This window comes from Saxophila tyrrhenica (genome assembly GCF_035928015.1).
Source record: "Saxophila tyrrhenica strain CCFEE 5935 chromosome Unknown scaffold_3, whole genome shotgun sequence".
In the NCBI taxonomy this organism is placed as follows: domain Eukaryota; kingdom Fungi; phylum Ascomycota; class Dothideomycetes; order Mycosphaerellales; family Extremaceae; genus Saxophila; species Saxophila tyrrhenica.
Window position 1 is genome coordinate 753,131 of NW_027041735.1, and position 25,125 is coordinate 778,255.

The following is a 25,125-nucleotide window of genomic DNA, read 5'->3' on the forward strand; positions in this document are numbered from 1 at the left end:
TGCAGGAGAATGTTGAGCGGCCGGAACTTACATCTGAAAGATGATGAGCAATGTGACAACATCTTATACGCATCTGATCCCGTCTGGAGGTGAACGGGTACGTAGAAGCCTCTCGCTTGTCTGGTACACTTCCAGCTGATCGTGCGTCCCAAAATCCATCATGCCATTGCTATGCCGTTCTGTATAGCCCAGCTGAGGCGATTTCAGTGGTGTGAGGACGAACAGCCAAGGCATGAGGCGAGGCATGGCTGCCTTTTGGAAAGATCCAAGGGTTGCGTGCAACGGCGTCAGGTCCACCGGCGATCAGGCCCCCAGCATCTTCAATTGCGTGCCTCTCGACGCATGTAGAACTACTGAGCTGGACTTTCATATGCAAGTCGCGTGATCGTCTCACTCAGTGGTGCCACGATACGAACCTGAGGGTGTATTTGGTCGTCCTTCTCATGAGCGGCCAAGGACGCCAAGCAAGAGCCGGTCATGCCATTACCAAACAAGCAGCTGATGGAGACCGCAGTGGGCTGAGTGATGGTGACAGAATCAGGCTCGCAGAAAGCATCTAGACAGTGTTCCAGAACCCCGTCAAGATCAGATTCGAAGCGTCGGGTGCCAAGCGTGCATTGAGCGGGCCGCTTTGCACGTGATCCTCAGGTTGTTCTTGTGCGACTCACATTCAACGCCTTCACCAAACGCGTTGCTCGATCGTATAACGAAGGAAATATGCTTGCCTCGATTGCTACCTCGAAGAAGAAAGCAAGCACCAAGGATCACTTTAGTGTACTCCCACACCTCGTTGGAGTCGATGACGCCTCCGGTAGCATCCATTAAGAATGCCCACCACAGCCTTTTCTTGCCTGGACGAATGTGGCGAAAGAAAACGAAATTTGTGCATCAGGACGACATAATATTGCCCGAGTACTGACTCCTCTCAACATGGACTCAAGATACCGCAAGCCTTTGCCTCCCAGCAAATAACATCACCACCCTACAGCTTGCTCTTCACGGCCTCCTCCCTATTTTTCAGTCCAGGATGCTCGGTGATAATCGCCCTAGTCACCGCAAAGAACGCAACACCGCCGCTCTTGCTGCTGAAAGTCGCCTTGGAGCCGACGTGGAAGAATGCCCAGTCGCCAGTCACGAGATGGTGCGTTACGCCAGTCGCTTCATCCAGGACGTCGATCTGGCCAGAGAGAACGTATTTGGTCTCTTCGTAGGTGTAGGTGGGGATGTTGCGGGCGGGGCCTGGTTGGATCTTGTAGAAGCCGGAGGTGAGATAGGCTGGGCTGTCGGTGGTCTTGGTGCGGACGCTGGGAGGAGATTGTTCAGTTTGTGGAGGAATTCAGCGGATGCATAAAGGCTTACGAGTGGAAGTCTGCGACAATCGCGCTCTCGCCCTGCGGGATCGGGATATGCTCATGGCCCGCGCCCTTGATGATCGTGAGGGGAGTGTATTCTTGAGACACTATTGACATGGTCAGTAATCGTCTGCCTCGCCAGCGAAGTTTTGACTGACTGTTGAATTATAGCAACTGGATCGGCGGTGATGTCGAGATTGGAACATGAGGGCCTTTGGCCGATATAAAGAGACTCCAGTGCTGGGTATTGTGGACACGAGACAAACTGATTTACCACCAGCGAACCATGGCTCTCTTACCTATCTTGCGCATGCAGTCTCGGTCGAGTGTTACTCGTGATAGTTGTCTGAATTAGGGAAGCAGGACCGGTGGTCAGCCTCTCCTAGCATGGACATTTTTGACCTCTGGCTCTCATATTTTCCAGACTGCCTTCCTCTGGCGAGTGGAAGCACATAACATCGTCTTGATGTCGAGCGACGACGTGGACCTGTTCCAACTGCATTGTGATGTGATGGATGTGATGGTACCTCAGAGGTGACAGTCGTCCCAACGGCCTCGGAGATCATGATGTACATATGGGCACAGCGTGATGTACTCTGCGCACGAGGCCCTCCCCTGGCTCCCAACGAAGACTAAGGTACAGCCAACTGTTGCGGATGATCTGGACATCAGCGGACTGTGAGATGAGAAGGCCGTGACAAATAGTATCAAGGTATCGTTCGACAGCACTTCAGAGCTTGGAATCCCTTTGGCTTCGAGAAGGCAATCGGCTGCCGTGTCGTACCTTTCAAGAAGGCCGGGCAACAAGGTTCTGAAACAAGCCAACACATGAATGCTGCCTGATCGTTGGAAGCGGTGGTGCCACGATGCGAACCTCAGGTTGTCCTTCTCGTCGAGCGGTCCAGGACACCGAGCACGAACCGGGCAGACTATGGCTAAAACATCAGTTAATAGAGACTATAGTGAGCTGAGAGATCATGACGCAATCTGCTTCGTAAAGAGCAGCGGCAGAAAGACGGACCGCCGGCGTTCCAGAACCAGACTCACTAAGGAGACGAGATGGAAGCGTCAAGCGTGCATTAAAGGGTGCACAGCCTGCACGTGTTCAGGTCGTACATCTACCTGTTTGCGGAGTAGCCTCGTCCTACCTTCTATGCCCTCTCTCCCACAAGGCCAGCCCGCCCACTCGGCCATTGGTCTGCGGGATATCAGCCGCATAGCCTATCCTCTACATCTACCACTGCCTCTGGCGAGAGTAAGAAGGCAACTCAGTATCTCATCAGTCGTGGCTTGGTGTTGGTGATGATGAACTGTCCCAACTTCTCTCGAAGGGCAGCACAAGTATAGCGCCATCTCTAGCCATTTGCAATACTAGGCTAACACCACAGCCACAGTGACAACTCGAATCTCAATGGCGTCCAGTATAGGGCCAGACCGTCCAAGCGTACGGCGATATTTTGCCGTCTCGTTTTCGCGCATCAATTCAATGCCATACATTAACCAAGCATGCGCCCCAGCTATGGAGTTGGAGAGTCAAAAAGGTTACCAAGTCGTTCGTTAAGTATGGCGCCAACCGGGTTACTCTCGGTCCTTCTGCTGCTTCTCCACGCCTTCATTGTCCGCACCAACGCCGCCCGCGAGTGCCAGTCCACGGACTGCTACCGATACTACAACAAGCAGACCCGCAAATACTTCGTCGAGAAGTGGCCCTTGGTTAATTGGCCCACGGGCGAGTTCTACGCTGGCAACGTCCCCATCGACGAGTCTGATCCTTCCCGAAGCTTGTTCTTCGTCTTCAAGCCCGCTTCGGATGCTCCAGTGAACGAGACAACCATCTGGCTGAACGGCGGGCCGGGATGCTCGTCACTCGCTGGCTTCCTGCAGGAAGTTGGTCCCATTGAATGGGCCCCTGGCCAACTGAAGCCTGTCAAGAACCAGCAGTATGCATGGTCTAAGATCACGAACATGCTGTGGGTGGAGTATCCAGTGGGAGTGGGGTTTACGACCGGTGAAATCCGTGCGAGGAACGAGGTTGATGCCGCAAAGGTGAATGACCCCATGGCAAACGCCTACCATGTCTGAGAAGTTTGCTGACCCTTTTGACCTTTTGTTTGTAGGACTTCGTGGGTTTCTTCAAGAACTTCCAGAAGCTGTTCAGCATTCAGGACTACAAGACATATGTCACGGTACTGTCTGAACAACAATGAACTTGACCGCTATCTTCTAACATGTGCAATGTCAGGGAGAGTCGTACGCTGGGCGCTATGTGGTACGTTGACAATGGGCGCCTTGCACAGGCAAAATGTCAGAACTACATGCTAATCACGTAATAGCCCTACATTGCCGCCGAAATGCTAAAACAGAAAGACAAGACGTACTTTGACGTTGCCGGCAAGTGGCCAGCTTCCATTCTTTCCACCAACTGCTACACTCGCTCATATATCTAGGCGCCCTCATTTACGACCCTACCCTCGCCGACTATGGCCAACTACAAGCCAACATCCCAACCGTCCCATTCGTCGAAGCCAATAACGCGATTCTCACACTCAACGAGTCATTCATCGAAGATATCAAAGCAACCAGCGCCAAATGTGGCTTCGACAGCGTAAGCTTCCTCCAGCAGCACTATCACCAGTGGGAGCATCGCGAGAGTAGACATCGCTTACGTTCTCCACAGTACCTAGACAAATACCTCAGCTACCCTCCACCTGGACCCCAGTCACCCAGCGGCGCCTACGATCCAAAGTGCGACATCTGGTGAGTGATTAAAGCGTAGATCCCTCTCTCTACGAAGATGCGTTCTGACCACTCCTGCTCACGCGTCTCTCAGGTCCGAAATGGCCGCCGCCTGGTTTCTAGTGAACCCCTGCCAAAACATCTACAACATTGCCGACGGTTGCCCGATCCCAAACGATCCCCTCGCCACCCACCCAAACTACAAGCCGCAAGTATACTTCAATCGCCCAGACGTTCGCGAAGCGATCCACGCACCGAAGAACACGCACCACCTTGGTCCTGGGAAGATCAACCACCTGGTCGATACGAACTGGTTCGAATGCGGGTTAGCGCAGGTCTTCCCCTTCGTCCCCTCAGGCAACAAAACCGGCCCTGAAGGCCAGGTAGATCTGTCCCCGGATCCGATCCAACATGTCCTCCCCCGCGTCATCGACGCTACGCAGCGCGTCCTTATCTCTAACGGGAACTACGACGCTCTGATCCTAACGAATGGATCGCTGTTGGCGATCCAGAACATGACCTGGGGCGGCGAGCTGGGTTTCCAGAAGGCGCCGACGGAGGACTTTGTGGTTCCGGGGCAGGGTGTGATGGGGAAGGCGCACGAGGAGAGGGGGTTGATGTGGGTGGAGTCGTATGCATCGGGCCATATGCAACCACAGTACCAACCTCGTGCGACGCTGAGGCATTTGGAGTGGATGCTTGGGAGGATCGATAGCTTGTGAACGGGGATGTCGGGATAGACATGAAGGGTGTTGGTTGAGACTGGAGGTAGAAAGCTTTCTAATTCTTTTGCTTGGATACTTGCATGTATGCACGTTCTGATGCCATCCTCGCTGATTGACTCTTTGTGTGTGAGAACGATGAACACCTGAAGTTATACTTCTAGAAACCTACTGTTGTGCAGCGCATTGACCTGTCGAGGAGGGCACATCTGCCGAGGCCGAGCAGAAGGCACTTCAGCTCCATCCTCTGCTCCTCACTCTTCGACGTGCAGCTCTCGTCCGCCGAGAGCATTGAGCTTGCTTGCTGCACACGCACGTATCCGTGTACCTCAAGCACCTTTCGAGCGGAGACTGCATCTTGAACTGCCGATGGCCAGCGTTGTCAGCTGCTCGTCGAGGAGTCCCAACTCTCAAGAACCCTTTTGCTAGAGGAGGACGCAGGCAAGTATACTCAATCCGTTTTGTTCTTCAATCTTATCGACATGGCCACTACCACCGCTCCCGTCCGATACGAGGATTCGGAAGTGCAGAAAGCACATACAGACCTCTACCAAGACTCATCCAAACGGCCACTGTATCCCGTGCTGCCACCTGGTTTGAGCCAGAGCGAGTTCGACGAAGCAATCAATGAACTTGTAAGTGTGTTGGGCAACAAAAATGTCTTCGCCGGAGAAGCCTTGCAAGACTACATCGACCCGTACGAAATCGACGAGCCAGGCGTTGAGCGGAAGATTCCCGGTGCAGCGGTAACGTGGGTCTCCTCAGCATTGACGGGGTATAAAGCAATAACAGATCTGCCAGGCCTCCAACCACGGAAGCTCTTCAAGACATCCTGCGAGTCGCTAACAAGCATGGCATACCACTATGGACCTTCTCACGAGGGAAGAATATCGGCTACGGCGGTCCTGCTCCGGCGCTGCCGGGGTCTATTGCCCTGGACCTCCATCGTATGGATAAGGTGATTGAGGTGAATGAGAAGTTCGCGTATGCAGTTGTGGAGCCTGGTGTGAGTGTGCCTGCGGGACTAGAACTATACAAGTTCTTGTGCCTTGAATGAAGCGATTTGCTGACAGCGAAAAGGTGACCTTCACCGACCTGTACAACTACTGCGTCGACAAAGGGCTGAAGGTCTGGCCCAGCGTACCGTCCTTGGGGTGGGGGAGTGTGATTGGCAATGTGAGATAGTCTTGCCTTACTCGTCGAGAACAGCGATCTAACATCAGGCAACAGACGCTCGACAGAGGTGCTGGATTTACACCCACAGCCTCTCATTATGAGCATATAGCAGGCCTCGAAGTCGTCCTCGCCAATGGTGACACCGTCCGCACCGGCCAGTGGGCGCAATCGAACTCCCCATCCGCTCATCTATCAAAATTCAGCTTCGGTCCGTCGGTCGAAGGCCTCTTCCTCCAAAGCAACATGGGCGTTGTAACGAAGATGGGCATCTGGCTCACTCCACAGCCACAGGCGTACATGTCTTGCTCCTTCGACATGCCCAACGCCGAAGACGTGGGCGCCATCTGCGACGTCTTCGGCGATATGCGGCGGAGCGGGATCTTACCGAACATCGCCTACGTCTTCAACATCATCGAGTGGTCCGCTATCGTCGGCAAGCGCTGCGAGCTGTACGATAAAGAAGGGCCGATGCCAGAATCCAGGATTAAGGAACTGCAAGAGCAGATTGGGGTAGGCCACTGGTCGGTCAAATTCAGTCTGTACGGACCCAGAGCGATCTGCCAGGCCCAGTACGACGAAGTCCAAAAGATCGTGGCCGCTCAAGCTCCAACAGGGCGTCTCAAAGGCACAATGTTCTCGGGCGAAGGCGACCGCCTGCTCGACCCCTCGAGTGTCCAAATGCCCCACGGCGGCATGTTCGTAGGCGTGCCGAGCCTGTGGAGCTTACCACTCACCAAGTACATGCTCCCCAAAGACGAGTCGGGGGCGGGGGCCCATGGTGCCTACTCTGCCATCATCCCGCTCGACGGTAAGGTCATGAACGAGTGGTACGACTGCGTACGGGAGGTGTATGCAGCGGAAGGGCTGGACGCGATGACGGATTTTTTCATGCATCATAGGCATGCGGTCATGGTGTGTATGCTGTGCTTTGACAAGATGGATCAAAAGCAGTGCGAGGCTGTGGAGAGGATTTTTCATAAGTTGTATGTGGAAGGGAAGAAGAGGGGTTTCAGCAAGTATAGAGCGCACGTCAACCATATGGGTCGGTTTGGACTGAGCTCGATGGTGAGAACAGCTACTGATAGTTGGACAGATATGGTTTCGCAGCAGAACGACTGGAACGATCACGCTTACATGCGATTTCTGGAGACGATCAAGGTATGTCGTCAGGAAGTTGCGGTGACATTGGTTACTGACCTGTTTTACAGGACTCGCTCGACCCGAACGGCGTCCTTTCTCCCGGCAAGATGGGCGTCTGGCCGACGAAGTATCGGCATATGAGAGATTCCAAGCAAAACGGCCACGCTACGAATGGCACGAACGGCGACGCTTAGTAGAGAATGTATGCTCGATCTCCTGTATAGGAGCTACTCAAGGTCTGCTGCTTGCAAGCCCGTCATCGAATGGTACTCTCTTCTTCCTCAACAGCATCCCGTACTCTCCCCATCCACTTTTTATCATAAAAAACCCCTGATGCTACCCAAATACTTCCAAGCCGTCCGCCGTGCTCGCAGCATCGGACATCATTAGATCCGCAAGAGCACTGCAACCGCCTTCCTCCCAGTCTTACCCTCCTGCCTCGCAACCGCCTTCCTCACCAATCCAACATACTTAATTAGCAGCGAGTTGCTCCTCGTCTAGCCCTACTGTCCGGAGTTACGAAATGTGGCGGAACCCTTCCCCGGAGGTTCATGAATGCCGGGAACAGATGTATGGTGCTTCAACAGGAGTTGTCGTGCTCAAGTCATGAGCGAAGACTTCTGGTAAAGGTCTGCATGGAGTTCTCTTAGCAAACACGAATCGATCACCTACATTGACCCAACTCGCCTGAGAACGCCGTAGTTGCGATCTCGATATCTGTACACTCCTCAACATTCGGGGCCTCACGACTCCCGGAAAAGCTCGACAGACCCGGCAGCCTCGGCCTTGCAATCCAGCTTACGCCGCCTTCGAAGCTGATGCGCCTCACGGGGTTAGTATGATCTAGTGAGTACTTCTCGCTAAGGCGGCAGGGTACCTGGCGCATCTCCGAAGCGATGCTAGTCAGAGCAGTCTAGTCGACGGCAGCTACGAACAACGTCGCTCGCCGGTGAAGTTCGACGCCATCTTCTCTGCCGCCCGAGGTGAGCCAGGTGGAACTTTAGATAGTGACAGACGTGCTGAGGACTGTACAATCTGTGATGTGTATTGTACGGGATGTAAAGAAGTCGTCTCAAGCTCCAACTCGCGATGCGAAACGTGAAGGCAGAACGAGCAAGGCAAACAAGCGTGGCTTGGCGAAATCATTCTGGACTACATTCTGTATCGTGGAGATCAACGATGTCTCAGGAATTCCATTGAATGGCGCCCACTTACCCTAGCAGTCCGTATGCAATGCCGCAGCAGCAGCGCATTGCACGGCGCCTGCACCACGCACCACGATCCACGATCCATGCCCGCGTTCAATAGTGCCCGTACTCGGTCGGCCGTCCACCGTATTAAACATAGGCAATACCCTGACCTCCTCCTCCCATCCCCCACTTCTCCCACCCCAGTTAATCGGCCCTACGGAGCCACAAGAACCAATCAAGCCTGCCAACAGCAGCAGACAGATCTACCACACCGTTCCGCTCCTGAAGACTCAGCCACCCATGCATCCACCGACCGATTCACCCGCCATGGCCAATGGCAAGAGCGAAGTGGTGGAAAACCCGACCGACGGCCTCAAGTACAAAGTCCGCTGTCCCAACAAGCAGTGTGGGAACGCGGTGAAGAAGGGGACGAAGTGTCCGGTGTGCGGGACCAAAGCGCCGAACTAGATGGCTGGAACGTCGAGAGGAAGGATGCTTGAGGCGTGGGAGCTTGCGTGGTGGGAGGTAGTCTGCGTATCTCATGAAAGCCGCCAGGCCTCTCCGTCGAAGTCTTCTCCGTGGGGGTAGCAAGCAGATCGTTCGTGAATGGTCTCGCCACGCTGTCTCGTCGAGTAACAAGACCGTAAGGCAGTTGTGGTACGAGGTCTCTGCATGTGCAACCGCCTGTATGACTCAGCGAGGAGCCGCGTCGGAGGCCCTCGAAGTAAAAGCTGTATCGACCTTTTTAGCTCCTCTTCTTTAATCCCTCTTCCTCCTCCGTTAATATCTGCGTCACCGCAACTGGACGTTTTACCCTTCAAACGCATCCCCGTGACGCCATGGCTTCACCAACACCCGACGAACTCCCTCTCCCAACCCTCTATCTCCAGATCGAATACGCCGCACCCCCGTTCGCAGTTCTCGACATAGACCCCAACTCCACAGAACCCCGAGTCCGCGAAGCCTACCACGCCCTCGCTCTCCGCATCCACCCGGACAAAGCACCCACCTTTAGCCTCCGAGAGCTGCACACCTCGCTCTTCCAAAAGGTTCAGAGTGCGTATGGAGAATTGCTCAAAACCCACTTCGGCCGCTCAGAAGGCGAACATTCTGCTGCATCCAAGCGACTGCCAGAAACCCTAGCGTCGCTACAGGCTCGCAACATCGCGTTCCGGGAAGCGCTTCGGAGCGAGCGTGAGCGGGCGTTGAAGATGAAGCAGGCAGATGATGAGCGGGAAGCAGTGAAGAAAGCCGGCCTGAAGGCGAAGAAAGAGAGGTTGGCTGGAAAGAGGGAGGCGAGGGTGAAAGCAGTTGAGCTGGCAAGGGTGAAAAGGGAGAAGGAGATTGCAAGAGAGTGTCGGAGTCAAGGAAAGGTGCAGCCTCATCACCCGCTTGCAAAAGGAGACGAGCCGTCGAAGGGAAGTCCCACCCCCAAGAGCGAACCACTGGCCGACTGGGAGCAGGAGGAAGACCGACTCGAAGCAGAAGTGGAAAAGGAGAAGGGAGCGGAGCAGAATGACGATGGTGTTGCTTCCAAGCCAGCAAAACCACCCTCGCCGGCGAAGCCAAAGCGTCCTCTGCAAAACCAACCTACTTCCCGAACCGCACGCACCGCATGGCAAGACTCCATCGACGAACGTCTCGTCCCCGACGCCGAGATCACAAACCGTTGGAACAAGAGTCTCTTAAGCGGCGGCCGGGGTGGATCCGTGTCGCTCAGTCAGAAGAAGCAGAAGGCTCTCAGTGGCGCGGCAAGGATGCACAAGCACAGCATGGCGTTGCGTGAGGACGCGGATGGGATTGTGAAGCCTGCTTTGACGGGGAACAGGACGTTTAGTGCTTTGGTTGAAGAGGCGATGATGGAGGAGGCCTTTGTCGGGGCGGAGGCGCGGGCGGAGGCGAGGACGGAGAGGGTGGTGCGGAGGTTGATGGACGGGGATGTCGTGGGGGAGTATTTGCTTGAGGCTGGAGATAAGGAGTGGAGTGCGGCGCTGGGAGCGTTCTGGGCGATCGAGGAATGTCTGGCTCATAGGGAAGCAGTGGTAGTTCTATTCGATGCGGAGAGGGTCGTGGATGAAGGAGAGCATGCAGGCTGCCTGTCGGACGTCTTCACCTCATCAGGTCACTTCTGCAAGCCAAGCAATGAGCTTGTCGAAAGTTGTAGGTCGGTCCGTCTCGAATAGCTTGAGCATCGTGCATATCCCCTCACCCCTGCTGTGGAGTCCCCGCGGAGTGGTGGAGATCAGGTGGGAGGGCTACCCAATACCTCCAAAGGTTGACTGAGTCGACAAGGCCATATCGCTCATCCAGAGAGCTAGAAGTGTGGTGTTGATGTCCTGGTAGGCGGACAACGGCGGAACTGGAGCAGGAGGAGGAGCAGGAGGGGGAGGGGGTCATCTGACGTTCAGGGACAAAGAAAGGGCTGGACTTTGAGGTGCAAGGATGAAGGCGGGCGATTGTGGGGTAACTGGGACTAGCTTTGTTTGGGCATATCTTCGGTTTCACTCCTCCCTCCCTCTCTTTCCTCTGCACCGTTCCCCTTGTTCCATTCACCACAACAAACTGATTTGTAACGAAGCGGGAACACGTATACCGATCGTCCTTTTTGTCCGACTGCCAGCTTCTTGACAACAACCACCCGGCCATCGGATCTTATCACGCCATCCCGGTGACGTAAACACAACACGGGCCATTGAGATACAACGATACCTGCCCGGCGCTTGCAACAGCTCCACCCTGTAGCACACCACCTTCTGTTGTGTTCCAGTACCACCGACACGACACCGAGGGGACACCAACAACGGTAGAGGTGTTATTGGCCTTCGAGCCAGAGCACCGAAACGCAGCTCCAAACTCGCCGCCTTACGCCCCGAACCCCCTGTCCACCGCCGCCATGTCAGACGAAAATCAGCCGCAATCCCCTCCAAACCGCGACCGCCGCTCTTCCTTCGCAGGTCAAACCTTCGCCGACCTCTTCGGCCCCAACCGCGGTTCCACCTCCAAGCCCTCGGGGGCACCAGACTCCACCTCCCCACCGACCCAACAACTCCCCGGCCCCATCAGCCAAGCAGCCGCCCAAGCCCAGCGCCGCCGCATGTCCCTCACCACGCTCGGTCTCTCCGGCTCCCCCAACCAGACCTCGCCCTTCGGCTCCTACCGCGGTGGCCGCCGCGACAGCATCGGCTCCGCCAACAGCGGCAGCTTCGACGACTCCGCCATCGCCGAGGAAGAATCGCCTGCTCGGGATCAAAACGATGGGAGTAACCCGCACACCCCCTTCGCTCGACGAACGAGCTTCGGTGCACGCGCGTTGAGAGATATTCGGACTGGATCATTCAGTGGAGGAGGTGGTAGTGGCGGACCAGGGAGTCCAGGGCAGAACGGTACACGCTCACCACCTGCGTCGTCGAATGGCAGATCTGCACCACCTAATGGGACGATCTCTTCCCGAGACTCCAAGGGTCGAGGTCTGTCTCTTATCACGCCCTGTCTCTTCGTCTCACCTCGCTCATCTCGCCATGTCTCATTACCTGAATATGTACTGACATTGAGTTATGACACAGGCTCCGGAGCCGAAGGCTTCAATTGGGCCGACAACTTCCGCACCCGCGCCGAACGCACCTCCATCGCCGCCCAAGGCAACGGCGGCGTTGGTCTGCCAGCGGGCAGCAGCCACGCGCGAGCCAAGAGCGTTGCCGTGATGGAACCACCACCTGCTGCGCCGCCGAAGGCTAAAGAGCAGAAGAGGCCGGATCACTTTCAAGAGCGGATCTTGAAGGGAGACTTTTACATGGATTGAGATGGATGATTGAAGTGAAAGCAGGAATGGAGGTGCCACAGCAGCAAGGTGCTCGAGGCGTTTGACGGAGGGCACAGTCGTTTAGCAGGTTACGAAGTTATGAATATTATGGACGGATGGGACACAGCTACTGCAAAGGCGAGAATGAATGTACGAGTAAGGTAGTTGCGATATCGAGAACAACTGACAAATGCAAAAGTCATCGCTCCTGGTGAGTGCTTTTTGACGAAGACCACGTACGGCAAGCATTGCGAAAGGTACAGGAGAATGCATCCCCTTCCTTTGGCATCGCACGTCGCCTTTTTCGTGTGCACTAGAAGCACGTCTGCGCCGTTGCGACAATAAACGGGCTTACCACCAATACACTCGTCAAGTCCATAGTACTCCCTGAAGTGGCCGAGACTGCCTTACCGGCGGACTTGTGCTATGCTGATGAAATTTCGGTTGTGCTTAGTGCCCTACCTAGCTGTGCTCGTCGTATCTCTGCGAGCTGGGATGGGTCGAGTAGGCGAGATCTCGAAAATCGTCGACAATGCAGGCCATGCTCCTGGAGGGCGCTTTGACGGACACGTGCAGTAAGGCTTCTTAACTCAGCATCAATTGCCGGAATTAGTTGGCATGGGCTAAGGTATGGTCCCGCATTTAGAAGGCATAGTTAGCAGAGCCATGCTTTTCCACACCAACGACTATCGACCTGCCGTCTTCTCACCACTAACTCCTGCCTCCTCTACGTGCTGCCCGTGAGGCTTCTCGTCGCCAAACTCGACATTCTTCGCCTGGTCCAGGCGCACAGCAACTTCATCACCGAACAAAGCCGCAACTTCTTCCAGCGGCACATTGGCCGTTTCGGGGAATTGGAAGTAGAACTGATTCCAGAGCCGTCAGCACGTGTCCGTGGAACGAGAAGGTTCTGCTCGCTCGAAGCGTAAGGTACGTACCACGACCACGAAGATGGCGTCCGTAAAGATGAAGATCATGAAATACTTCCAACTAATCGCCTCCACAGCAATAGGCGTGACTTGCACCAACATGATGATGACGGCGTTGAGGGTCGCGAAGCCGGCTGCCAGACCGGTGGCTCGGATCTCCATGGGCTGTCGAAAATGCTTAGTCCTGCCCTCCCACATATCCAGCATGAAAACGTAGGTACTCACCAGAATCTCCGGCGTATAAGCATACCCGAAACTATTCAGAATCCACGCATACCCCACCAGATACACAAACATGGCCCACAGCGCCAGACTCCCCAGCGTCTTGTTGGTGTTCCCGCTCGCCTCGAACCGCGCCCAGAAGATGACGAGCATGATCGAGCCGAGCAGGACTCCAGTCATGGAGATGAAGAAACTCTTCCTCCGCCCCAATTTATCGAAGAAGTACGCCCCGCCACAGGAGAATATCACGCCAAGGGTCCCCCAGACCCCGACCATGATCAACGGAGTCTTGCCCGTGACGCCGAGGGAGGTGTAGAGGATGACTTGGTAGTTCTGTAACGGAATGATGGCGGTGAGTTGCTGGAAAGCGAAGAAGAAGACGATGATCAGCAGGCGACGGCGGTAGGAGGGGCGTTTGAAGATGGAGACGATGCCGAGTTGCGGCGTTGCCTGTTCGAGACGGATTTGGGCTTCGATTTGGTTGAATTCGAGGCGGTAGAAGGGTGTGCTACTGTGTTCGGGCGAGGCTGAGGTTGAGGGGGTGGAGGAGCCGTGGAGTTTTTCGAGGATGGCGAGGGCTTCTTCGTGGCGGTTTTGGACGACCAGCCTAGGGTAAGCTGTTAGTATGGTGTGGTTTCTGGATAGGTATGATGAGGGGGCTTGCCAGCGAGGAGATTCAGGCATCCAGATGGAGCCGATGAGCATGATGGCTGCGCAGAGGAGTTGCAAGCCGATGAAGAGACGCCATTTGAGCTCGCTGCCGGCGATGTAGGAGAAGCCTAGGCCCATCCACTCCGTCAGAGCGTACGATACGTTGATGTTGATGCTGGAGACTGTCAGCAGCTGTTCTTGTACAAGGGATGAAGCACTCACTTGTACAATCCACCAACCCGACCCCGAACATGCGGAGGCGAGATCTCTGACGCATAGAGCGGACACAAGGCAACAATGATCCCGCAGGCTGAAAGCCCAACATCAGCGTCAACCTCGCCAACGTAGACCAAAGCAGTTCCTCACCTATCCCCCCAATAGCCCTCCCCGCCAACAACACCCCCAACCCCTTTGCCCCCGTCTGCATCCCCGCCCCCAAAATCGATACTACACTCGCGAACCTCACAACGTTCAGCCGCCCAAACTTGTCCGGCAAGTACATGTTCATCAGACTCCCAGCGAAGTTTCCGGCATAATAAGCTGATCCAAGGGCGCCGAGGGTCGCGGGGTTGAAGGCGAAGTAGGATATGAATTCTGGGTATCCGATGATGGAGGTGGTGAGGCCGGAATCGTAGCCATAGAAGAAAGCGCCGAAGGAGCACTGGGACGAGTTTAGCATGGGTGAAACTTGACGTGGGTTTAGGTGGCCGACTTACGTAGAAGATGCAGAGGAGGTTGTAGTTGTTCATCTTGACGAAATGACGGAAGAAAAGGTCTGAGATGGTATAAAGGAGGTCATTGTTGGAGGATGAGAGCACTTATACCCCGTCAAGCCGTTGTGGCCGTGGCATGGCCCGTCTGCACGTCTGCATCACGGCGGCCGCCTGTCTCCACATTCACATGGCTTCGCGGCTATAGTATGAGGGGTCAGTCTAGGGTCGACATGGAGAATCCCAGCGATAAGAGACCCGCGGGACGTACCTTGCTGACTGCCTGGAGAGGTGAAGTCGAAGCCGCCTCGGTCAATTACCGAGGTGCTGGTCCTTTTATGCACGCAATGTACATGTATACGTCGGTGTAGCAGGCGACTGCTTCGACGTGAATGGGAGCCTTCGCGTATTGATACAAATGTACAGTACATGCAATGTCTAAGTTTCCCGCCCATTCATGCGTGAAAGAACCTCTCTGCAGACCACTCGAGTGGCCAGCAGTAAGTGGCAGGAGGAGCAGCTCACGCTCAAGACCGTGGCCCACTCCCATACCTACTCGGTGCCCCCTCAAAGTCCCTAAAAGCCTCCTGCGGGGTCTTCTGCTCCACCACCTTCCAATCAATTGCATCCCACCAAGTCTCCAGGTAATTCAGCTTCCCCGGCAGCCCGAAATCGTAGATGTACACATGCTCCCACGTATTCACACACAGCACCGGCATCAACGACGTGCCGCCGGGCGGTATACTCGCATTCTCCCTCCCACTCTTACTCGCCGGGCCCATGTACCCGACCGTGTTCGCCGGCTCCCCGGCCATGTATTCCTCGTACTTTTGCGCGTTGCTGACATTCGTGTCGATGCCTTGGTGTCGGAATCCGGCTTCTGGATAGGGGGTGCCGGCGAGGTAGGTGGTGAGGATGCGCCATTCGCCGCGCTTGATGCTGCCCTGTTTGCGCGCCCACACGAGCCAGACGAAGCCGGGCCCGAACATGGCGGCGGCGGTGTCGAGCATGGTGGTGCGTAAGGTGTCGATGCTGCCGAAGGTGTCTTCTAGGTTGTCGCGCAGCTGGGGGAGGTCGTCGAGGTTTACGGGGGAGGTGCTGAGGCCGGAGAAGAAGAAGTGGTTGTTGTGCGCCATGCTGGCGTGATTGAAGAGGCTGGCGGCGGAGGGGTCGCGAGCAAATTGCGTGACGAGTTGTTTAGGGTTGTCGTTTTCGAAGGGCTCGCCGGCTGTGAGTTGGTTGAGCTTCTTAACGATCATGCCTTGGTACTGCTTCCATCCTATCTCGAAACCGGTTGGGCTGAACAGGCCGGGAACGCCCTCATCTCGGAATGTCTGGTCGTATTCTTGGAGTTTGGGGACGTCATGTCGTCTTCGTCTTTGCTCGGCGATGCGCTGTTGGAGGAGGGAGGCTCGTGTCTAGGCAGTGTTAGTGGTATAGGATGGTTGTTGGTATGACTGTACGGACACAGGAGGGGCATATCCAGCTGCTGGATGTGAAGGCGCCCAATGGCCTCGCTAATCGTCTCGTGATCATGTTGTATGGCGGGTGTAATGGTCGCTGGCGCTTCTCAAAATGGAACGCGATGTCGTAGAAGAGTGAAATATCTCAGCACTGCGAACTTCTCAGACCGGCGAAGTGCCTCCAACCAATCACAGCCAGCAACTCGACTTCACCTCTTCGATGCTGAGACAAGCGCCAGCATCGTTTCACACAATTCATCTTCCACACTCTGTGGCCGCCATACACCTCTGCAGCCCTATTCTTGTCCTTGACAATGATGTCAGTTGGAGCACGAGGCAGACCCATTCACTGTATTAAGATGACCTGGCGCGTCCTGCCTGCTCAACCCCATCCTGCAGCTTTCACGGCCACGACCCGACACATGGTAAGACTTGTTTTGGTCATTGTCTTCGATCCTGCATTGTTCTCCGTCTCTGCTGTCCTCTTTCCTTCCATCCTCACGTCCGCTACCATCTGGCGACCGTTGCTGTCGACACTACTTTTCATCTCTTCGCGCTGTGCGCATTTACTTGGGCTGGTACCGAGTTTCTACATCTCATAATGTTCACTACAGCGCGCTCAGTCATCTCCACTCTCGCCTTCTCAATCCTCCTTCTACCGGCCACGGCGCGTGTGTTATGGATTCCAGAAGAGTTCGACCCTCTGGAAGCCGACTACCACCTACAACCTCGAGATGTCGGAAAGTGCGGCGGCGACTCATCTCTCACTTACTGCGGTGGCGGTATGCCTTCTGGTTTCTGCTGTTCGGCAGGATATACGTGTCTGGCCCTCCAGACGGGCGTATCGGTTACGGCGGCCATGTGCTGTCCCGAAGGCGGAAACTGCGCCCAGATCAACCCGATATCCTGCGATACCAGCCTTCAAAATACCACAATCACGCAGCTGCACGCAGACCCACCGCAAAAGTTGAAGTCGTGCGGGACAGCTTGCTGTCCGATGGGTTACGATTGCAAGAACGGACAGTGCGTTGCGAAAACCACACCAAAGCCACCAGCGGGTGCACCGAAACCTACCAGCCCGACAACATCTTCCACGGCAACGGGATCATCGCCATCATCATCGACTACATCAGCAACATCGAGCAGCACGACGTCACCGTCACCGTCCAAAACAGCTGCTGGTGCTGGTGCTGGTGCCGCTGCGGCTGACCAGTCTTCTCCTTCGCCATCATCATCATCCGGATCTGACTTCAACGGCAAATCGTTCGCAGCTGGTTTCGTTCCAGGCATAGCAATCGGCGCGTTCATTGCGGCCTTGATTCTCATGTTGCTCTTTCGAAGAAAGAGAGGCGAATCCGATTCGTATATCGACGAGAAAGGCCGAGGTCGGGACACCCTTACCGATCTTGGACCGCTCGAGTACCGCCGGCCGACCATGCACGGCCGCTCCATCTCCGAACCGCACGCAGACCCATCTGCAGGCCACCGGACCGACTTCCTGCGCAGCACACCTCCACGCGCCGTTGGAAACGTCGGCGCAATGCAGAATGGCTACGTCGTAGACGTCCACTCCCCTGCCTCAGCCAGCCCACCAAAAGTCCGTGCGCTCTTCTCCCACTCGCCATTTATGCCCCAATATCCCTCCACCCCACCCTCCGTCCACCCACCGGTCCCTGCACACCTCAAACGCGGCACCCTCTCCTTCAAGATCTCGCCCATCCGAGTCCTCAAAAAGCAGAAAAGTATGCACTCCCTGCGCCGTCAAATGACCGACGCCTCCGCCGGAACCTCGAACAGCAGAAACGATGGCCGCCATCGCAGACCACGACCGGAGCACAGCCGCAGCGCTAGCACGGAGACTATCCAGGTCTTGATGCCTAGTAACGAACCCTACACCCCCGAGCGACCGCTGGAGATGCCGGAGCATATCCAGACGCTGGCGTCGACTACGTATCAACCGCCTAGCTCATCTAGTGGCAGCAATAGTACTTGGAACTCGAGAACGAGGGAGAGTCCGGTCGATCGACAAGCGCCGTATGCGAGTTCGAGTCGGTATCCGAGTGAAGTGCAGCCAACACCTACGCGGCCGCCGGTGCCGAGGATGCCGACGGGGATGGCTGGGTTGGGATCGCCTTATACGCCTACGAATCACAAGGGCAGTTTGGGTGGAGGACTGGGGGTCAAGAGGGAGAGCTTGAGGAGGCAGACGACGTTTAGTGAAATGATGGAAAAGGCAGGTTTGAGGAGGAGCGATTTGATGATGGGTGGGAGATGAGGGGAGGCGATGTCTGGTACGGCTCTATCGCACGGTCTGGGTGTGGAACAAGTGATGATTTGTTTGTAGTCGCTGGGAGAGGATGATACCCAAAAACATAGCGAGCGCATCTCGAAAGACCTCATAAAGCTGCTCCCTCGTCTGCCTTCTTGCCAACATCAAATCCAACCCGACCGTTGAGGTGTTCCTCGGAGATTATTCAACCGGCGCTACCTCCTACGCCATCATCCCTGCCTCTCGACCCGTGGCTTGTGGGGATCTGAGTTTAGAGTTGGCGCCCGCGCCGGGCTGATAAAGGTCAGTGCGTTTCCAACTTCACTTGCTTCTTCTCAGCCACTCCAAAGGACGGGACGGCAGAGTAGAGTGCAGTGGGATGTTGACTGTACTGTGTGGGTATGATTGGATGCGTGTAATCAATGGAGAGGGAATAGGCTAATGTTCCGTCGCAGAACTACTACCGTTACCGCTGGTAGTCTTCGTCAGTGGGATAGGCAGACCTCTCGTCAACACTCTTCCAAGGTTCCCAGAGGTGCCCTCGCATGGCGGGGGATAGCGTACGGGAAGTACATGAGGATGTAATGGGAGATGCTAAAGCCATTGCGATCCACAATACAATATCTCCGGCATGCCGCCTTGTCGACCATTACAGAAAGCCACGATTTAGGCTCGACGTAGCGAGGAGCCGATCTTCCTCTCCCAGCCACGGCCACAGGTTCTCGCGACGACGCGCCGTAGGTCTGCTTTGCTCTGTCCTCTTTCGGCATGCCCATAAACACATGGCCAGTTGCGCGGCAACAGTTCTCGAAGGCTGGGCTACCATTCACATTCAACCACTATTCACCTTCCCGTGCGCACGGCTCTTGCACGTGCCTCCCGCCCTCTCAGAATTCAGCAAGCTCTCTACATTCACTCGCCATCTCATAGAACTTTTTCACCCTCCAGCCATCTACAATCATGGCCGGACTCACACGAGTAAGGGATATAAGCAATCGTGGTAAGTACCTGCATACCATCCTTACTCGCCAAAAGTATCATACAACATGTTCTCAAGGCATCCCTACTCGTCCATCTTCCTCTTCGGCGCATGGCTGTCATCAAGCCATGTCGCAGCTGCGCCTATACCATTACCTATGCGGACGCATATCAACGGCGAGACAAGCATTTGGGTGACGAGCCACAACACACTTAACTCCACAGCATCGCTTCAAGACAGATCGTTAAGCCGGCGACAACGAGGTGGCTTTTTGGGAAACCTCGCCGACTTGTCAGACTTGTGGAGTTCACCAGGCCACGATGACCATGGGTCTGGTCCAGCAGACTCGGTCGGCCCTCCGTTCGATCCTGCTCCTGGTCCGCCTGGTGGCCCACAATCTGGAAATACGCTCTTGCCGACGTTCTCGACTCAAGACAGCACAACAGCAGAAGGGTCAACGACGCCGACTACGTCCAGTTCGCAACCTCTGGTGATATCGACAAGCGTATCGTCTACGCCCTCAGTGACATCGAGCTCGACAAGCGCAAGCTCTTTTCCAGCCTCAACATCGTCGACCAGCCCCTCTTCCTTGATACCACAATCCAGCGCACCCTCGACCTCACCTCCTCCACCACCCTCTTCGACAGGCATCGCGCCTTCGTCATCGCAGCCGACTACCAGCAGTGAGCCTGGCTCTTCCGCACCACGCAGCGACGCACCCTCATCTCCGCCGACACCGTCGTCAACATCAATCTCATCGCAGCTTAGCGCGTCCGCTACCCCAACTGCCAGCTCACAAGTTGTGGTTCCAACAAGCGGTATACCCTCTTCGAGCACAGTCGCAGCACCATCTGCACGACCATCGCCGTCTGGTAGCGTAAGTACATCAACGGGCAACACGCTCCAGATCTCGCTGGTCAACAACCTTGGCAGCAGCGACGTCCATGCATACGTTACGGGACTGGACAGCACTGGGCAGGTCGTCATGCTGACCACTTCTGGCACCTACTTCTATCCCACAGCATCTGGGTCAGGAGCGCCGGAAGAGATCAACGCTGATGTGGCGCTGCCGATGAGCGGACCAGGCGAAACCACAACCATCAGGTTGCCAGACTACCTCTCCAGCGCACGGGTATGGTTTGCCGACGGCAGTCTAACATTCTATGTCGTGGAGACACGATTTGGCCCTGGACTCGTCGAACCTACCGCAATGAACCTCAACGACCCGTCCGCAGACGTGAATTGGGGTTTCGTCGAGCTCACATTCCAGGCCGACTATGGCCTTTTCGCGAACCTGAGCTTCGTCGACTTTGTCGGCCTCCCACTCGGCATCCAGCTCCAAGCGGCATCGAACGGCGTCTTTACTGCCCCTGGCGTCCCAACAGACGCCGTCAGCCAAGTCTGCGACCTCCTCCAAGCTCAAGCAGCCCAAGACGGCCAACCCTGGGACGACCTCTGCGTCAGCGATGCCAACGGCAACCTCCTCCGCGTCGTCTCCCCCCCCACCATCATTTCCCAAGACCCTACCGCATTTGCCGGCTACTTCGACTCTTACGTCGATGAAATATACGAACGATACACCTCCTCGCCGCTCACAATCGACACCCAAACCTCCGCCGGCCTCGTCCCCTGCACCAGCGACGGCGAATCCCTCACCTGCGCCGGCGACCCAACGCCCTTCCCAAAGCCGACCTCCGAAGACATCTTCGGCTGCAACTCTGGCCCCTTCGCCATCTCAGAATCAGACAACGACGTCCACGCCGCTATCGTGCCTCGCTTGTGTGCAGCTTTCAACCGCGCAACGCTGCATCTTCAAGGCGGCGACGTGCAGCCTTCTCTACCGCCGAGCAGCTATTACACCACGAGTCCGACGAACTGGTACAGTGCGTTTGTGCATCAGGTGGAGATTGATGGGAGGGGATATGCTTTTTCTTATGACGACGTGACGCCGAGTGGAGCGGAGGATGTCTCGGGGAGTGTTTATGCGGCGGACCCGGAGGTGCTTACGGTTTTTGTTGGGGGGACGTCTTCGTGAGGTGGACAGAGGATGGAGAGTCTAGGAAGAGAGGATTTGGGATGCTCAGGCGCACGTGGGATGATTTTACAAGGCAAGGACCAACAGAACACGACATGACGGATGGATGATACCCAAGGACATACCCAGAATGGCCGGGCTGGGAATGCAAAGTGTAGAAAATAGACATTAATGTATCTTACTACGACGTGCTCATGATCATCTTTCCAATGTACATGTTGTTTCTTCATTAGATATACATACAGCTCGCTCCTTGAGCGGCTTGCACTGCTATTGTGCATTAGACAATACGATTTAGCCTCTCCAGCCGAGTCTTCTGCTCAATGTACACGCTCTCTCCCTGAACTTCTGCGGTGCACTTGCTACGGCGCAGGATCGTCTCCAGTGAAGGACGCTGGTGGAACGGCTGAGCAGCACAGACCTGCATTGGTGCATTCGGCCTCGTGCCACTGGTCGTCCTGAGTTACGCCCGCAGTGCCATTGACGAGGAAGGGTCTGTCGGGGCTGCCCTTTGGGCTGTTGTCTCTTCTTCATCGGACTCTTCGCCTACAGACCCCCGATGTAGATCTGAGACAACCTCGCCAAAGTCAGGGCCAGTGACGAATGCTGAGAAGCTTGTCGGATGGTGTCCCACTTTCGTGGCGCGGAAACCGATGATCGTTGGACTCCGCTTATTGTTCGCTGCGCAAGGCGTGATCCGATGTTCGTTCCTCGAGGTGCACGTCTGGATTATTTGCCTCACCACTCCTCCTTGCTCACGCTCTGATACTGCCGTCGTCGTCGACGATCCCGGAAGAAGATTAAAGCCCAGACGCCGAGCACAACAACAATCACACCAAAGGCCACTTCGGCGAAAAGCTCATAAGCCTCCCATGCAGCGTTTCCCAGTCCATCCACTTCAGCTTGCAATCGCCGGTTCTCTGCCTGCAGCTGAACGTATTTGGCATCGGAACCCGCGTCGTCGCCGATGCAAGAAATGCTCGAATTCCGGATGATCTCGCCGTTCCTGATAGCTCCGACCTGAACACATTTCATCTTTTTGTCCAGCTTGAAGACCGTCTCGAACCCCTCTTTCTTTGCGACGCCGATGGACTTTAGCGAGTCCTTCTTTTTGCCGGCAAAGACCGCCCAACCCGTAATCTCGGTTGCTCCATTCCAGCTCGCATAGACTCGTGGTGTATGAATCCTCGGATTCTCGATCAAAGCAATGGGATCCCAATTCTTCGGCGTGCCGTGCCATTCCATCTTAAACCCACGATAGCACATCACAGCGCTGTAATCCCCAAACTGTCCTTGCCACAGCAACTTCCCATCCGATCCGAACTCGCGGACTACAGGGACAGTGCCGTAGCCGATGAAGCCGTTTCCGTTGCCGACATCCATTTGGTAGGAGCCCTGCGTACCAGTAAAGAGCATCTCGTCCTGAGTCTGGAGCTTTTTCACAAGGACAGGAGGGCTGTCGTGTTTAGGTGGTAGGGAGAGCCAGAATGCAAGGCCGTTGGTTTGGGTCTTCTCGTTCTTGGGGCCATTGACCATGTTGTTGAAGACGGAGACGGTCATGCCGTCTTTCGTGACGTTGTGCGCTCTTGCGTGATGCTGCCAGCGGAACTTGGCTGGAATGGAGCCGAAGGTGCCGCCGTTGAGCCCATCGAGTTTCCAGAGGACGCTGCCGTCTTTGCCACTGATTAGGTAGACTGCAAAGTGGTGTCTCGCGCTGATCAGATAGTCTTCGCCCACTCGCTGGACGGAGTTGATGTGGAACCAATCCCACGGTACCCGCTTGGTGACTCCAGCGCCTGCGGCATGAAAGCCATAATGAGACGCCTTTAGCGGTACATGCTCCAGTGCTCGCCACTCGAACAAGATCTTGCCCGTCTTGACTTCCACCTCAAAAAACATGCTATCAGCCACCCAAGCGTCTGCTGGACCGTCCATCGAAGTCAAATCCCACTGGGTGTTATTGTAAGAAGTCACGACCATCGTATCGCGGTCCGTCATTTGGTGCTCGTGGACATCGATGTTGCCTCGCGTAGCCGGTTCGAAGGTATTGATCCCGAGATCTGGATTGAGATCGAATTTGGTGTACTCTTCGTCCATCATGGTGACCCGCCCCCATCTATGGCCCCAATGTGCTCCCAGGGTATTACATCCGTTCCAGTACGTTATGTGCTGGCGCCCTTTGTAAGGCTGAGCGCGAAAGTCCGTCATTCCTGCAACCCACTCATCGCAGAAGCCCATGCCGTCTTCGTCGGCGGCAAAGATAAGATCGCCGTTGGTGTCCATGATGAATCCAGTGCCGGAGAGATCATACGTGCCATCTTTCTTGTTGCTGTCCACGGGCGATATGAAGACGTAGCCATCCGCCAGCTTCCCCTTGTGTTGTGTGATGTTCATTATAGGTGGATTATGACTCGAGGTCTTGTATGTCCGCCATGGCCACACTACCCGGGAGGTGTCGGTTGTGACCTGATAATGCGCCTTGCTGTCGATTGTGGTCGTATCGTAGGGTTTCCCATTATCGGCTGGTGCTTTTCCAGCTGCCAGCGCAGCGAAGGACAGGACGAACGCGCAGCATATGCGCGCCTGGTTCTTGGGCATCTTGAAGCATGAGGAAAGGCAGCGGAGGTAGCTTCTGCACTGGGACGTGGTGTGTGGTAACCTGATGCCGCACGATGGTAGGAATCGCGAAAGACACGAGTACCTGTAAAAGAAGAGATGAAACAACCTACATTTCGGAGCATGCCCCCACAGTGCGAACGGCTGTAGTTAATATCCAGGCCCAAACCAACCTTTCGCGGGACGCGAGGTGTATGTTTATCTAACACTATCACATCCGTCGCCCACCTCACACTCATTGCGGCTCTCGCGGATCCAATCAAGCCGGCCGTGGTCCGCCTTGGCCCGCTTCTGTATCCGCGGCAACTGTCCGGAAGCGGTGGCGATGACGGCTGCCCACGCTGCTGATCGTGGCACTTGCAGGTGCAAAGGGTAGAAGGGGATAGGTAGTTGTGCGCTAGGCGAGGAGTATGCGCGTCCTACTGCATCGTCTGCGTAAGTGAGTGGGCGGAGGAGAAGCGAAGGACAAGACATCGGCCCCGCGGAGAGAGGATTCGATCTAAACCGTGTTTACCGGCTCTCCAGGCTTGGCAGGTGGTTGAATTACGCAGATCTTGGTGATGCCAGCGTCAGCCCTGGCGGAATCTTCTCCAGATGGGCCACGGGGAACTCAGTACTTCATCGACAGCAGCTCCGGCGAGGGTTTCGATTTAGAACCTCAGTTGCACCAGTCCAAGTTACATCGTACGCCCTGGCACGGCGGCCCAAGAGCCTCAAGTCTCCGTCGACCGGTGACGCTGGGCTCGTCCGCAACGGCGTGCAAGCGTGAAGTTGTAGTTGGCAGTATCCAGAGTCACGTGGATGCGCCAGGCCATCTCGCGTCGTCAGTCGGGGTGAGAATTGAGCTCAGAATGTACACTTCGTTGGCAGTGGTGAAGAGCATCTCTGGGTGGCCAAGCAGGAGATTCATTGATCTCGCAGTCGGCACCGCTGTTTCAAGACGTGGCCTCATCATCTCGAGAGAAAGGACAGATAGGAGGATGGGGGAGAGAAGTGATGGAGATAATATGCAGAAGGAATGAATGGCAGGCGCGACGTTACACCCGAGCCTAAGTCAACCTCACCTCCTCCTAAAACTCAGAAAGCAGACGCCCTCCTTGGTCGCGGAAGCGCGACTTGTTCAATGATACGCTACG

At 55.6% G+C, this 25,125-nt stretch overlaps 11 protein-coding genes across 11 annotated transcripts; 7 read left to right on the forward strand and 4 right to left on the reverse strand.

The window, feature by feature from the left end:
* Positions 1-982: 982 nt before the first annotated feature.
* On the reverse strand, positions 983-1,469 carry LTR77_002225 (uncharacterized protein; the record flags this gene model as incomplete). Its single annotated transcript, XM_064799484.1, has 2 exons — positions 983-1,304; positions 1,360-1,469. The coding sequence occupies 2 exons, from the start codon at positions 1,467-1,469 to the stop codon at positions 983-985; spliced, it is 432 nt and encodes a 143-aa protein (XP_064662239.1).
* A 1,446-nt stretch (positions 1,470-2,915) lies between these two features.
* Positions 2,916-3,559, forward strand: LTR77_002226 (uncharacterized protein; the record flags this gene model as incomplete). The annotated part of the gene is made up of 2 exons (XM_064799485.1): positions 2,916-3,398; positions 3,470-3,559. The coding sequence occupies 2 exons, from the start codon at positions 2,916-2,918 to the stop codon at positions 3,557-3,559; spliced, it is 573 nt and encodes a 190-aa protein (XP_064662240.1).
* A 28-nt stretch (positions 3,560-3,587) lies between these two features.
* LTR77_002227 (uncharacterized protein) lies at positions 3,588-4,810 on the forward strand (the record flags this gene model as incomplete). Its single annotated transcript, XM_064799486.1, has 4 exons — positions 3,588-3,621; positions 3,800-3,957; positions 4,030-4,109; positions 4,183-4,810. The coding sequence occupies 4 exons, from the start codon at positions 3,588-3,590 to the stop codon at positions 4,808-4,810; spliced, it is 900 nt and encodes a 299-aa protein (XP_064662241.1).
* Positions 4,811-5,292: 482 nt separating this feature from the next.
* On the forward strand, positions 5,293-7,320 carry LTR77_002228 (uncharacterized protein; the record flags this gene model as incomplete). The annotated part of the gene is made up of 5 exons (XM_064799487.1): positions 5,293-5,561; positions 5,612-5,816; positions 5,891-5,986; positions 6,041-7,144; positions 7,195-7,320. 5 exons carry the CDS (start codon positions 5,293-5,295, stop codon positions 7,318-7,320), a joined length of 1,800 nt encoding a protein of 599 aa, XP_064662242.1.
* Positions 7,321-9,155: 1,835 nt separating this feature from the next.
* On the forward strand, positions 9,156-10,499 carry SEC63_1 (secretory subunit; the record flags this gene model as incomplete). Its single annotated transcript, XM_064799488.1, has 1 exon — positions 9,156-10,499. The coding sequence occupies one exon, from the start codon at positions 9,156-9,158 to the stop codon at positions 10,497-10,499; it is 1,344 nt and encodes a 447-aa protein (XP_064662243.1).
* Positions 10,500-11,209: 710 nt separating this feature from the next.
* LTR77_002230 (uncharacterized protein) lies at positions 11,210-12,115 on the forward strand (the record flags this gene model as incomplete). Its single annotated transcript, XM_064799489.1, has 2 exons — positions 11,210-11,783; positions 11,880-12,115. 2 exons carry the CDS (start codon positions 11,210-11,212, stop codon positions 12,113-12,115), a joined length of 810 nt encoding a protein of 269 aa, XP_064662244.1.
* Positions 12,116-12,801: 686 nt separating this feature from the next.
* Positions 12,802-14,666, reverse strand: LTR77_002231 (uncharacterized protein; the record flags this gene model as incomplete). The annotated part of the gene is made up of 4 exons (XM_064799490.1): positions 12,802-12,981; positions 13,054-14,099; positions 14,140-14,578; positions 14,634-14,666. 4 exons carry the CDS (start codon positions 14,664-14,666, stop codon positions 12,802-12,804), a joined length of 1,698 nt encoding a protein of 565 aa, XP_064662245.1.
* Positions 14,667-15,154: 488 nt separating this feature from the next.
* On the reverse strand, positions 15,155-16,163 carry LTR77_002232 (uncharacterized protein; the record flags this gene model as incomplete). The annotated part of the gene is made up of 2 exons (XM_064799491.1): positions 15,155-16,045; positions 16,095-16,163. 2 exons carry the CDS (start codon positions 16,161-16,163, stop codon positions 15,155-15,157), a joined length of 960 nt encoding a protein of 319 aa, XP_064662246.1.
* A 528-nt stretch (positions 16,164-16,691) lies between these two features.
* Positions 16,692-18,365, forward strand: LTR77_002233 (uncharacterized protein; the record flags this gene model as incomplete). Its single annotated transcript, XM_064799492.1, has 2 exons — positions 16,692-16,872; positions 16,903-18,365. 2 exons carry the CDS (start codon positions 16,692-16,694, stop codon positions 18,363-18,365), a joined length of 1,644 nt encoding a protein of 547 aa, XP_064662247.1.
* A 954-nt stretch (positions 18,366-19,319) lies between these two features.
* Positions 19,320-21,373, forward strand: LTR77_002234 (uncharacterized protein; the record flags this gene model as incomplete). The annotated part of the gene is made up of 2 exons (XM_064799493.1): positions 19,320-19,359; positions 19,563-21,373. 2 exons carry the CDS (start codon positions 19,320-19,322, stop codon positions 21,371-21,373), a joined length of 1,851 nt encoding a protein of 616 aa, XP_064662248.1.
* Positions 21,374-21,836: 463 nt separating this feature from the next.
* On the reverse strand, positions 21,837-23,971 carry LTR77_002235 (uncharacterized protein; the record flags this gene model as incomplete). Its single annotated transcript, XM_064799494.1, has 2 exons — positions 21,837-22,097; positions 22,133-23,971. 2 exons carry the CDS (start codon positions 23,969-23,971, stop codon positions 21,837-21,839), a joined length of 2,100 nt encoding a protein of 699 aa, XP_064662249.1.
* Between the last annotated feature and the right edge of the window lie 1,154 nt (positions 23,972-25,125).